The 13593-nt window shown below is 36.8% G+C and overlaps 1 protein-coding gene across 1 annotated transcript; it reads right to left on the bottom strand.

Moving 5' to 3' along the window:
• Nucleotides 1-3648: 3648 nt before the first annotated feature.
• On the bottom strand, nucleotides 3649-12289 carry LOC146489523 (microtubule-associated protein 1 light chain 3 gamma-like). The gene is made up of 4 exons (XM_085109174.1): nucleotides 11993-12289; nucleotides 11827-11882; nucleotides 11580-11686; nucleotides 3649-5087 (listed from the first exon to the last, which is right to left on the bottom strand). Exons 1-4 carry the CDS (start codon nucleotides 12045-12047, stop codon nucleotides 4925-4927), a joined length of 381 nt encoding a protein of 126 aa, XP_084965300.1. The 5' UTR covers nucleotides 12048-12289; the 3' UTR covers nucleotides 3649-4924.
• Nucleotides 12290-13593: the final 1304 nt, after the last annotated feature.

The raw sequence follows: 13593 nt of genomic DNA, 5'->3' as shown, positions 1-13593 counted from the left end.
CAGTATTATTATAAATGAAGAGAAACGAAAGAAAAGGTGGGAAACAATGAAAACTGAAGCGAAAGGGAAGTAACGACTGGAACAATTTGCCTCTTTACAGAATTAAACTGGTATCCCAAATGTGAGAATGGAGCCCGTTTGCTTCTCACTTCAAAGATACTTTTAAAGACACTGGAACAAGCATTTTTAAAAACTCTGAACTATGTGACAATTCCCCAACCTCAGTAAAGAAGGGAGGCCGAAAAAAGGTCGGTAACTTTTTATTAAAGGGGCACTATCAGGGAGATTGTCTTGTATTTTGGCCTCCTTTTTCTAAAATGACTGATTGCTTTTAGACCACCGGGAGGAAACTATTGAGTGAATTCTCAGAGGGCGAACAAATTAAAATAAGTTTTCAGCGATTTCTCCAAAAGACACAGGAAGAAATTGGCCAATTTTTTCAAGTTGCAATCCATTTCCATCCTAGCCATTTCCATCCTAGCCATCCGCAATAAGTAACAATAATAAAATAAGTTTTTAGCGATTTCTCCAAAAGACACAGGAAGAAATTGGCCAATTTTTTCAAGTTGCAATCCATTTCCATCCTAGCCATCCGCAGACAAAGATAATTAACGCTAGTTTCTGACTGGGCACCGGTAAATGTAATTCAGCATCATTTTATCTGCTCGATATCGACTTATCCACTGGATAAAATTGTCCACTCTTTGAACAACCCAGACCAGTAGGGTAACTACAGACAAAACTGGACCATTGTTTTAAAATTTCAATCGATACGAATATATTTTCTGCTATGATAATGACACTAAAAATGGGTGACTGTTCTCCCTTGCCAAGCAGGGTTACTAACAAGATGGCCACCGAAAAATACCGTTAAAGGCTTCTCATTTGGATGGTAAACTTTGCGGCAGTAAGCATCAACCCTCACCAACAAACCCCCAAACCCAACCTACCCTACACCCCCTACACCCCCTAACAACTGGAACAATTCTGTTAGCACCATACATGGCAATAACTGATCAAATAAACTCAATTTAGAAAAGGAATATTGCAAGAGATTATGGGGTGAATTGATTGGATCTTAGCTCGTTCGCGGACATGATGACCTATCTTTTCTCTTACACTTCTCGAAATATTACATAGTAGTGAACAATCACTGAAAGTTTGAGAACATTTTCACATCTTTTATTCCGCGTGAATCACCATAAGAAATTAAGAGATTCTCGTACCAGTCCGACATGTGCAGAACGTAATGCGGAGTAACAAAAGGGGGCAACCGTCCTTACGCCTTGTCGAAACAACCAGTGCCCCCTCCCCCTCCAGGGCTTGTTATCAAATCGAGGTTTCATGGTTGCCATTTTTTGTGGAGTGGGTCAGTTTCATTAGATCCAAACGAACACGTCTAATCCTCCAGTGATAAGTTTGAATTTTTTTATGTTTTCCAATAAAGGGTACATTTAGCAAGTACTTTAACTAACCATTGTACACGAAAATACCACATTAGCTAAAAATAGGCCATTTCCGAGTTGCTTTGAACCTCATTATGAAAGCGAGGCTAAGTGCAAAAGGTTTATTATTAAAATTAATTTCCTTCACATGCAAACAAAACTTATTTTTGCACTTAGCCTCGCTTTCATGATGAGGTACACAGCAACTGGGGTCAACTTGCGGCTAAAATAGTTCTGCTACGAAAAGGAACGTTGATTTTAGTTTCTTTATGGAATTAAGTACGGTGCCTACTATTGTTACTGCGCATACGTTCTGCGCATCTCGAGATACTCGGGTTTCCTATGGGTGGTGCCTACTATTACAGGGATATTTTTGCGCGGTTTAAAACTATACGGAGAAAGCAGAACTTACCAAATGTTTTTGGTATCTCAAAAGAAAATTGGGGGTAACCATGCATTTTTCAGAGATAATTAAGCTTCAATTTAGGAAATAATCCCATACATTGCTTTATATTTTGGCATTTTTTAGAGATATTACTGCTGAATTATCTCTGAAAAATGCGTGGTTACCCCCAATTTTCTTTCTGGATTTCAATAGGCCTTGCTAAGATCTGCCTTTCCCGCATAGTCATAAACCGCACAAAAATATCTCGGTATTAGCTGGCACCGTCCTTAAGTTTAACAAGTTTTAAAAGAACAAGAGGCATACATGTTGCATATTCAAGTGATTTATTTCAAAATAATCACGCATTGTTAGATGTTAATTGCATTAAGAATACGAACTGGCTATACTCAACACTTTGGTCAAGTCTCTCGTGTTACCCTGACAACATTAATAAAATAGTCTAAATAAAAACAATTTATATTGATAATAAATTAAGTATACTACAAATGCGACAGGAAATATATATTACCACTGACAGTAATAATTCCGAGCAAAATCTACTACTATTAAAACTGAGGTTTAAAATCCAAGTAAAATCCGTTAAGTTTCATTTAAAATCTCCACATGCTACAACTAATCCTGATAAACTAAACACTCATCTGCAGCTCCACAGTTCGTTTGTACAAAAAGTCATGTCTTAGCTATGTCTGGTGTGTTCCAAACCAATAATACATGTTCTCCAAAATTAATGCGCTGCTGATTGGTTAAAATTGCTACAAATTTATCTGCGACAGCCTCATATGGTAAAACAGAATTCCTTGCTAACTATCACCCACAAAAATTTATCTTTCACTATGGTGAATACAGTATGATGATAAGGATCGTGAACATAATTGTGTATTATATATTAGATTCTTTGGTCAAGTCTCCGACAACATTAACTTCTAGATTACACCCACTGTTCTTTGGCCATAACACAGTACACTTGAAACAGTACACTGTTGTAGGCCAACTTCGGTGGATTCACACAGTTAAGTTTTACCACAATTTCAAAGCTCAATTTTCCATTACCTTTTTCAGACTAGCCCCATCTTATCCTAGAATAGTTCCTCTTATTATTATTATTATTATTATTATTATTATTATTATTATTATTATTATATAAACATCAATGAAATACCAGGTGAGCTTTCGTGCAAAAACATATCTTCACATGTGAAAATAACACGTTATCTTCACACGTGTAAAGATCACCGCTGCTATGGTTACATAATAAATCGCACTTTTTCCAATGATTTGGTGTTTCATTGGTGTTTATATAATAAACAGAACATTACATAGCCGCTTGGCGATACGAAATTTCTCTTCTCGTGTTGAAAAATAATTCACACGTTCGCTGCGATCACTCATGCAATATTTTTCAACACTCAAAGAGAAATTTCGTATCTCCAAGCAGTCATGTAATATCCTCTATTTATTACATACCATATTCCAAAGCTAATTAATAAACTAGTATACTCCTAAGTTTACACCTTCACAGCTTAAAAACTCTACCTTTAGTAGTATCCTCATGTAAATGGCTTATTTAGGGCAGTGCCCCCCCACCCTCCCCACCCCTGCAAAACAGGGATCAATATCAAGGGTCAAGCAACAGGTCATTGTAACTTACCTTGCTGCAGTGTACATACTATACTATGTATCCAAAACACTATACATGTACATTCAAAACACCAACGAGATACAATAATTCATTGACTATGTCAAAAACCCATCAACGCATTAGGCTTCTTGTGATGTTATGACAGCATAATGCAAAAATCAATTTGAGGAATTGTCTTTATGCACAACCAGATTTTTAACTTTGTTAACGCAAGAGGGGAAACAAGCCTAGGATTAAAAGGCATCACTGCCTGGAACACGGTCAAAACCCAAATAAATTGTTATACATCATTCAAAACATAAATAACAAACGTGACCTCACAAAACAGCTTCTTCTACCACTTTTTCCTGAAATAAGCTATGGGGAACAATCCATTGGATAGCTACAAGTTACCCCTGGAAAACAGATAGAAAATGGACAATGCAGCCAGGTCACCCAGATATGTACATACATGTATGTTAAGAACAAAGCAAGTTTATACACCTGGGACATCACTTGAGTATGGTTTCCACACTATCAAAAACCATTACAAATGATCATACATGTAGTACCACAGAAATACATGTAGTTGACTTGCTAGTTGATCACAAATGATTGGAAAAGATCACAAACAATCAAATGATCACAGTGGAGTGGAGATGACTTAAGATTATCACAGCTGATATATAGAAAATTGGCTGTATCTTCTGTGATTGCATACATGTACATATACATTTTTTGTTATACACAGGTTTTGGTACCTGATTTTGCTGTGATTATGTGTATTAACTAAATGTAGGTTATAGAATGATGAGTTGGAGAGGAAGTAAAGTAAACTGGAAGTTTTCATCAGAAAAAATTAACAAGATGTTCTTGATAGGCCACACCATTCAACTACATGTAGGAATTATCACTATCTTGGAAGATCCATCTCAATCTGAAATGTGCCACAGATAATTAATGCATCCTTTTTTCTTCATAAATCAAAGGGCACAATTTTCTTCCAACCAATCAGAAGTGCTATATATGATCAGGATATATAGCAATGCATTGTCAGTGGTGAATCACAACATAACTGGCCTGTTTCATAGACATTACTTGTCAATACAGCAAATCTTGTGCTTGCAAAATAACATTTACGTCAATTGCCCAAGACTTGCATAATAAAAACTACAAAAAGCCAACAGATTACAGTATACACTACAACCAACCCAGTTGACTTTCTAAATATAATAATTCTGACAGATAAATTAAAAAGCTCCAGTGACATACTGTTAATTCAGTGCCCTTGTAAAGGTCTTTCCAATTTCGATAATGTGAATTCCACATTCCAAGGTGCAGTTGACTCACACTTGAGTCCATATTCGAATATAACTGTTCCACAGATTAAGAAGTGTTAATATGTTACAGGTGGAGTGCCACATATTGTTCAAGTATCTGATGAAGGTTCGCATGTCATAAGCCAAACATTTCTTGAGAAGCGTAAACCATGTAAAGGAATCCATCTTCATCTTTCTCTTCTTTGTAAACTTCTGCCATGGTCATTGACATGCTCGCTAAACTTTTGTTGTTCACTATGAGGTAAAAGGCCTGTGTTGAGGATAACGACATGCGATTCCTACAAAAAAAGGAGACAAAAATTAGCATTTTGTATAAAGTATTTCAGTATGACTCACCTGTAACAGTATAATTAATATTTTAAGATATTACCCCACCAATGCAAATAAATTGTAAACCTGGTATCAAAACGGTTTTTTTTAAAAAAACATAAAAAGTAGCAATATAAGCTGCAAGCAGTCTCTTTCTTCTAATCTTCATTTTTTCTGACTGAGAAAACAAAGTCAATAATTTGTACATATTTGTACATATTTTTAGCGCCCTTGTTTTTGTAATGAATTTTTCTCACTTTTGTAAAGCACCTTAGAAATTTTGGATTTTGGTGCTATATAATAACTATTGTAATAACTAACTATTACTATATGTTACATGAGCGGGCTGAGCACTCGCAGTCTAAATGAACTAAGTCCCTAAAATGTATACATTTTTAAAATAGCCCACTTTGAAAAAGAGTGATAGCCTGGGTCGAGAGTTAAGCTGCCCAAGCGATTGTGGGAAGGTTTGGGGGACGTTGGCTATTATCATCGCATTCAGCGTCCCCCCAAACAATCCCACAATCACTTGGGCAGTTACTCTCGACCCAGGCCATCACTCATTTTCAAAGTGGGCTATACCAGCCACTGTACTTAGAACTTTTTAATTTTGGTGCTATATAACACATCACTGTAATACACGTATGTAACTATTGTAATTGTTACATGAGCGGACTGAGCACTCGCAGTCTAAATGAAATAAGTCCCTTAAATGTATACATTTTTTTTAATACCAGCCACTGTACTTAGAACTTTTGGATTTTGGTGATATACAGCTATTTCAATTAATGTTGTCGGATCAAAGCTTAAAGCTTAAAGACCTCTTTAAAAAAGAGGCAGCCACCTCATCCACTTGATATCCTAACATTTCTTTCATCCAAATGGCTTGCCATCGTGGGCATAGCTGATTTTGATGAACTTATTCATAAAGAAATCCACAGAATCTTGAGGTCTGGTCTTATAGCTTTATACTTTGATGCGACAACGTTATTTGAAATAGCTGTACAACATGTCACTGATGTCACTGTAATACATGTAACTATTGTAATAATTATTATTGTTACATGAGCGGGCTGAGCACTCGCAGTCTAAATTAAATACGTCCCTAAAATGTACAGTATACATTTTTTTTAATATCAGCTACTGTATTTACATGAAAAATGATTACATTTCAAAACATTCATTCAGGCATTTCTAGACAAGAAGGATTTCAAGTGAGCTCAGATACACCACTTTAAGAGTTTTCTCTCTGGAGTTTAACCAAGACAGGTCTAATTGGGGTCAAGCTTTCATCTCACCTTCAGCTGACAATCTATAAAAATCAGTGCAATGTAGTAATACAATGATCCTATCTAGCTTGCGTGTATTGCGGCATTATTTCCAACGTTAAAGGTCCTGGCACAATGTTAATTTTCATGAAGTGAATGATTTGGAATTTCTTCCCATTATGGGTGCAAAATTTGAACTGCAGAATTAAAGCTCTGTGTAAGGCAAAGAAGTTTCCATGGAAACCAACTGGACAAAAAATAGTAGATTCAGGGAATCTACTGAAATCTACTATTTCATATAGGTGGTTTTCACCTCACACATCGTCACGCAAGTGAAAAAATAAAACCCTCAACCATTCAATAGATAAAGTCAGGAAATTGATATATTGTAGAAAAGTGATACATAAACAACGTGGGAAGGCCACAGGGCTGTGCGATATCTCCTAATCGAGTTATTCGAGAAAAGGTACCACAAAAAATTACAGAGTTTAGTATGGGACGCCATGTTGGTGCCCTGTCTGATGGGCATCAAGATGGCGGCCGGAAACCAGCAAAAACATCTGGAGTTAACCTTGGCTATTTCAAAGCCTTTCTTCTCTCTGCTGAACTTTCACACATTGACATTAACGCTTCTATTACATGTTAGCTGATCAGACCTAAAAAAAGCATGAGGCGAATCGATGTTTTCATGTACGTGACATGTTTAGAGCAGCAATCCTTCTGTCACGCACTGCGCAAAAATCTAAAATTCAAACTGCTCTATTTTCAAAACAAAGAATGCTTTCCTGCTGAAAACAAGCAAGCCGGTGGAAATTTAGATTTTCTTATACGTGATGAAGATAAAAACCCAAAATTGTGTTTAGTTATCAATTTCAGTTTTTTATGACGTCATGTGAAAACCAAGAATTAAGGCAATAAAAACTTAAAATGGGAAAAGCATATTCAATTACTTCCACACACAAGTTTTACTTTCATCCTGATGACTGAACAAAATGTGCAGATTAAAAGAAAACTGTTGTCATCATTATTTTCATATGTACAGTATTTTGAAACACATTAATGCAGAAATACATCCAGTACACGTAAATAAACTTAAATCATGCGACATTCCCAAACTTGTTGCAACAGTTGATGTCCATGTACTGTATTTGATTTCCATTAAGACAATAAAGCAGTTGTTCTAACAGCTAGAGTTTACCCAATGCAATAGCCACATAGATGACAAGGAAGCAACCAAAAACAATTGAACCTTCACAAAAGACATGTACACTGTAGATGAGGGTATCACAGTGCATACCACAGTATGCGCAGCAAGTGGATTTTGATAGGTTCATCTTTCCTCAAATCAGTTACAACAATAACAGGACAAAAAAGCCTTTCCAGTGAAGGCAGGGGTAAGCATGCTGAAAATCTGTCAAATGCCAATGCACATGTATGAGCCGAGATAAACAAAGTTTGTGATAACACAGGGTTATGCTGACACGACCCAACAAAACAACTAAAGTATACGGTCAACTCTCTCAAAGAAGGCACCGCTGTAAGGCAGGTCCACTTCTCTGCTGTGATAAGTTTGCCAGTTGTGGTCCTGACCAAAATTCACTCAACTGTCTGTAACTAATTCTGAATAACATGAACACTTCTCTAAGGTGGACACACAGGCACGTCCAAAGGGTGTCCACCTTAAGGTTGGATCACCCACATCAAAAACATGGTTCAAAAACATGTTTAACAATCAGGCCGATTACACGTACAGTAGGGGTGTAACGATTCATGTTCCTTTCGATTCGATTCGATTTCGATTATTGCCTTTCGGTTTCGATTATTTCGATTCGATTATGCAAAATATTAATGATTTTTGATTCTTGCAAGATGATACACAATGTAAACAACATACAACACTAAACTCTCAATGTGAGGCTACAATAGTAACAGGAACATTATTAATCTATTTCAAGGATGCAATAAAAAATAAAGAACATGCAATTTGTCAGTGTTCTTCTTTGAGTTCTTTCTAGAATCTAGATCTAGTGCGCTCTCATATTTTTCTCATCCATTCTTCTTGTTTGCAAAACATAGTTTTTAATGTTCCATTCTTGGATGAAATGTGCGGTAACTGTTATGTAGCTTTCAGTTGATCTAGATGTCCATCCATCACTTGTTAAAGCCACGAACTCGGCACTTTTAAGGTCTGATTCGACTTCTGCTTTGACTTCTTCGTAAAGTTTAGGTATCACCTTCTCAGAAAAATGAACTCTGCTTGGTAAGTCATACCTAGGCTCCAGAACGTTGATCATGTGTTGAAACCCTTTATTTTCCACAACTGAATAGGGCCTCATGTCCTTTGCAATGAAAACTCCAATAGACTTCGTTATTGCCGTTGCTCTGTTGCCCGACCGCGGCAACTTATTTTTCAGAACATCCTGAATTTTTGACTGTCCAGGTGCAGTACTGTTTTTGGTACCCGCCGTCTTTGACTGCAACACTTCCGTCTCTTCATCAATGCTGTGTTGACTTTTTAAGTGCGCGCTCATACTCGAGGTCGAACCGGCACAATACTTGAAAGTTGCGAAGCAAATTTTGCAGATAGTTTTAGACTTGTCTGTTGTTCCATCTTTAGTCGGAAAACCATGATATTTCCACACTGCGGATCGAAAAGAAGCAGGCGGATTCACAATCGCTTGCTCATTCGTCGCCATGTTTGAGAACGTGACAATGAGCATGCACATGGTTTGCCTTATTGGAAATTCTCAAGGAGTGGTAGAGGGGCAACATTTTTACCAAGCAACATGGCGCAAGAACTGCAAGTTAGCGTCTTTGATCCATTGTCAATGAAAAACGCACATCTCATTGAGATCTGGATGCTAAGTTTACAATATAATGACTCACTGAGGGCACTTTTGGAAAGGTATACAAAAAATCGAACCAAAATCGAAACGTGGAATCAAATAATCGTGAATCGAACCGAACGGTCATAATCGCGATTAATCGAGAATTCGATTAATCGTTACACCCCTAACGTACAGTGTATATGAAAATACTGCCAGAAAGGCTGCGAATAATCCAGACTATTGGGATTGTCAATCAAACTGGCAATTCAATTGTAAACAATCAGTTAAAAGGATTGTTTCATCCGAAATTGAAAAGATGTTTAAAATGTGAATTGTAATCAATAATTCAACATTGAAGTCTGTGGAAGAAGCAAAGAATGTAATTAACACTTCACTATTTTCGTTCTGGATTTTCACTTTAACTTTCCCACAGAAGCCAACAGAACACATTCCATTAACTTGTCTAACTATTAAAAGCATAGAGTTTTCGTCCTCAAATTGCCTTTAAAGCAGGAAAATTGGAATGAGTTTCAAAGGTAACATACTGTATCAAAAAACAGCTGTATACACACATGGCATTACAAACAGAAAACAGTTTTATTCAAGGATTTGTCAGTGTTTCAGGTTTAATAATAAGTTCTTAAATATCCTCTCAGGGAATTAGAAGATTTGTCTTTTTCGCTATGTTGAACAAAACATAGAGTACAAACTTCTGCCCTGTAACCAGGGGTATCAACTGTTTTAGTCATCAAGGCAATTTTAAAGATGATTGGAGCAGGCTTAGTGCTCAATTCTAGTTTGTTTGTTCAATGTTTCTCTTGTTCCTTAAATTTAATAGCAGAAAAAGATAATTCTGTCATTCAAATATCAATTAAAAACCCAAAACCTGCTTAACACTTAGTATTGTGGAAAATATGCACATTGCTTTTGTTCTAACTGCAGGGCAGTGAGTTTTAAATTTTTATAATTTGAGACTAAACTTTCATGCTAATAGTATTTCAGTTCCTAATCAGAGCTGGCATAGTATAAATCAACTTTTCAACTAATAATAATTACATGTAGTGATTTGTTTAGTTTAAGAATTTAAAAACGTGATTTCCAAAACCCCACAATTTTGACTTTGTTTCTTCTAAATATAAAGATGCCATTAATTTTGTTAACATTTGTCCCCCTTTGTGACAGTTTTTCCTGCCTTTCATTATAAACAACACATTATTTTATCACCATGGGCAAGTGTTCTAGACATTTGCACATTTGTCTCAGCTTTGCACCAAGACTGCACCAAGAGACATCAAGAAGCAAACTTTTTTCCACACACTTGCAATACCCATGTTTTTTGTACATTCCATGTAAATGCATAAATTCTGATGTGTTCTTCGGGTCACATCTTGGTCACCTCAACAGATTTCAAAATGACTGCAACAATTGGGATAATTAAGAATGTGGAAACCAGCCTTCAGGGGCAGTTGACAGTAAACCTTGATCATCCACTCAAATCAAAAGCTATATTAATTGCATTGTTTGGTCAGACTATTGCCTGAGGATGCATTTAATGGGCTGTGTTATCCAATAAGAATGCATATCATGCTTTTGAGTTACTGGAATACAAAATGGATCAGTTCAATACATGTACAAAAATATTTATTGATACATCCTACCAAGTTTACCTAAACTGAGAACTCTAGAGGCAAATCCCACCAGAATAAAGACACAATTTAAGAACCTTGATTGACAAAACTTGGTTCTTTCTTCAAGAAGTACATGTATTGCTTAAAGCACTGTTTCATGACATATATGGTAAGGGTACAAATATGCCCCTAGACAATAGTGAAAAATATTTATGCAGAACATAATTGGCAACAAAAACTGAGATAATCATATATTTTGTAATTTATGGTTCAAAGTGACCAAAGAATGCAAACATGCTGACCTGTTTTCAACATGGGACATAAACTAAAATTTGTTTTAGCTGAACGCTTTTGCCCAGCATGGTGCTATGCACGTACAAACAGACTCTTGCGTTCTGAAAGTCGAGTAGCGAACTATTCTATTGACATTTCGTGACCTTATAACATCAAATTTGGCAATGATTTCCCCCGTCATCATTTTCAGTCCACATACAGTGTAGACTCACTCTCTGAATTTCATAATAAGTGTTTTATGAAATCAAAGGATGCCAACTGCTCAGACAATCATGGCTCATTATTTGTACGCATAAAAAAACCTTTGACCTTATATTTCGCTACACTATAGCCGTTACTCGGCTTACAGATTTCAATTAACGTGGTCTGATAACAGGAACATGCAAACGGGGTATCGGCTTGTGCAAGTTTTTTACTCAAACAATGAATTTAAAACCACTCACCTAATTATTGTGACGAATTGGCTCATAGTCAATTCTTGAGGGACGAGAAATTTCGTCTTGTCCAGTAGAGGAAGATCTCTTTCTTTGTGGTATTTTTCAACTATAACCTAGGAACATAAGTTAAATACAAAAACCAAAAAGTGCAACATGAATCATTTTGCAACTGAAATGGACAATGTTGTTTACTACTGGCTACAGTGTAAATGAAAACACACGAGTGTTGCAATACATTCTCAATTCAACTTACGGGTATTTTGGATGGAAACTTCGCTCTGATTCCAGCCACCTCATCTCTTCGACTGACTGAATTAACGAAAAGAGAATCATCCATGAACCTAACTGCACTCACAGCTGAACAACAACAAAGCTTCCATATGCAAATTATAAACAAAGGCGACCACAAAATGGCTTACCAAAGCTTTTCCGCTGTTTAAACGGTTTTGTGGATTTCGCGTCGTTGTCTCCCATATTTCAAGCGATAATAAGTTAATTTTTCTTGTTCAGCGAAGTTGTGCGGACAGGATATTACGAACGACGACTTTGTAAATGACGAAACTTTCCGCTGTTTCGCAAGTGGGCTATCATCGACTGTCCTGTCTGGTCGCAAACGAGCAACTGACCAATCAGATAGTTCAATATGGCGGATCGACGGATACGCGGATAGAGACCCAGTCCGTTCGCCTGTTCACGGTCACGTTTGTCAGGTTTGGTGAGAATGCAAAAAGTCGGAAAAACCCGATTTTTATCTCACTCAAAAGCTTTATAATCCTTCTAATTTCCGTAAGTCACGTTTCTTAGTTGGATTGGACACGCAAATACGGCTAAGAAACAATGAGAACTGAGGCTAGCTCAGTAAACAGCGGAAAGGAGGTAACGGATGGCTACGACCCAATGGTCACTTGAAAATCGCATCCGGAAAGCGTAACACATGAACATGTACACGAACTCATCCTGAAAAATTAATCGCGTGTATTTATCAAAAGGTTAAATGTGCGTGACGTGACTTAAGATTGGTAACTGAGAATACAAAAACGGATTGTTTATAGAATTTTTATTAATTAACATCTCGTCACATTAATGACAGTCAAAACTGTATTAAGCGGACTGTTTCATAATTCCCATATTTTCCCCCACATGTACTGTAAAAAATACAACCTGGCGTAACTTCAATTGCCATCTCTATTGTTTTAAACCTGTTTTAAATCGACACCACCAAAAGAAAGAATGTTTTTTGTCCACTGTCACATTTTTGGAGACACTCCATAAACAGGATCGTGAATAAATTAATGGGTTAATGTTTTGTTTCTTATCACGTACAGAGTATGAGTCACACTTTTGGTCTCCTTGTACATAAACGTTCGTCCAGAGCAATTTACGGCGGAATTTTCTCTCTGGAATCCAACTCTGAAAGCATGAATCATCTAAGTCACAGATATGTAAATTACCTTCTTTGTCAGGAAACGCGAAACTAAACGGATTCTGACAGGGGTGTTCCCAGAGAATAATCCTCGGAAAAAAAATAAGAAAAGAAAAAGGAAAAAATGTTGAGTACCACACCCCTTTACTGGCCAATCAGGAAGAAGATCGGATTCTTGACTGACATGGAGCAAGCCGGGCGGAGGTTACAATACGTTTCGCTAATCAGTTTTAACATTTATAGATTATTTTCTTTCTTCTTTATATGGCACTAGGCTTGTTTACCTTTCCGGCTTATGCTAATTTTGAGACACGCGAGTCCCGCATTACGAGGGTCATTCGCGGGTCACTGGTGCTACAAATTGCAGTCACACTCGAGACCCTAGCTGGTGCCCACCGAAAACAGGTTCCCTCAGGATTTGTCTTGTTAAGGATCCAAAACCATCCCCATCAACGTCAGATAATGACCCTCAAATATTTCTGTAATTTCTGTACAACGATTTATTAGAGTACAGTATCATAATTATGTTGATCTGAATGATAAGATCGACACACCAAACAACTGAACGTTCTGTAGAGAAACGAAACCGAATTTGTA

The sequence above is a fragment of the Pavona decussata genome, unplaced genomic scaffold (genome assembly GCF_977016875.1).
Source record: "Pavona decussata unplaced genomic scaffold, jaPavDecu1.1 SCAFFOLD_6, whole genome shotgun sequence".
In the NCBI taxonomy this organism is placed as follows: domain Eukaryota; kingdom Metazoa; phylum Cnidaria; class Anthozoa; order Scleractinia; family Agariciidae; genus Pavona; species Pavona decussata.
This window is presented reverse-complemented; position numbering and strand designations above follow the sequence as displayed.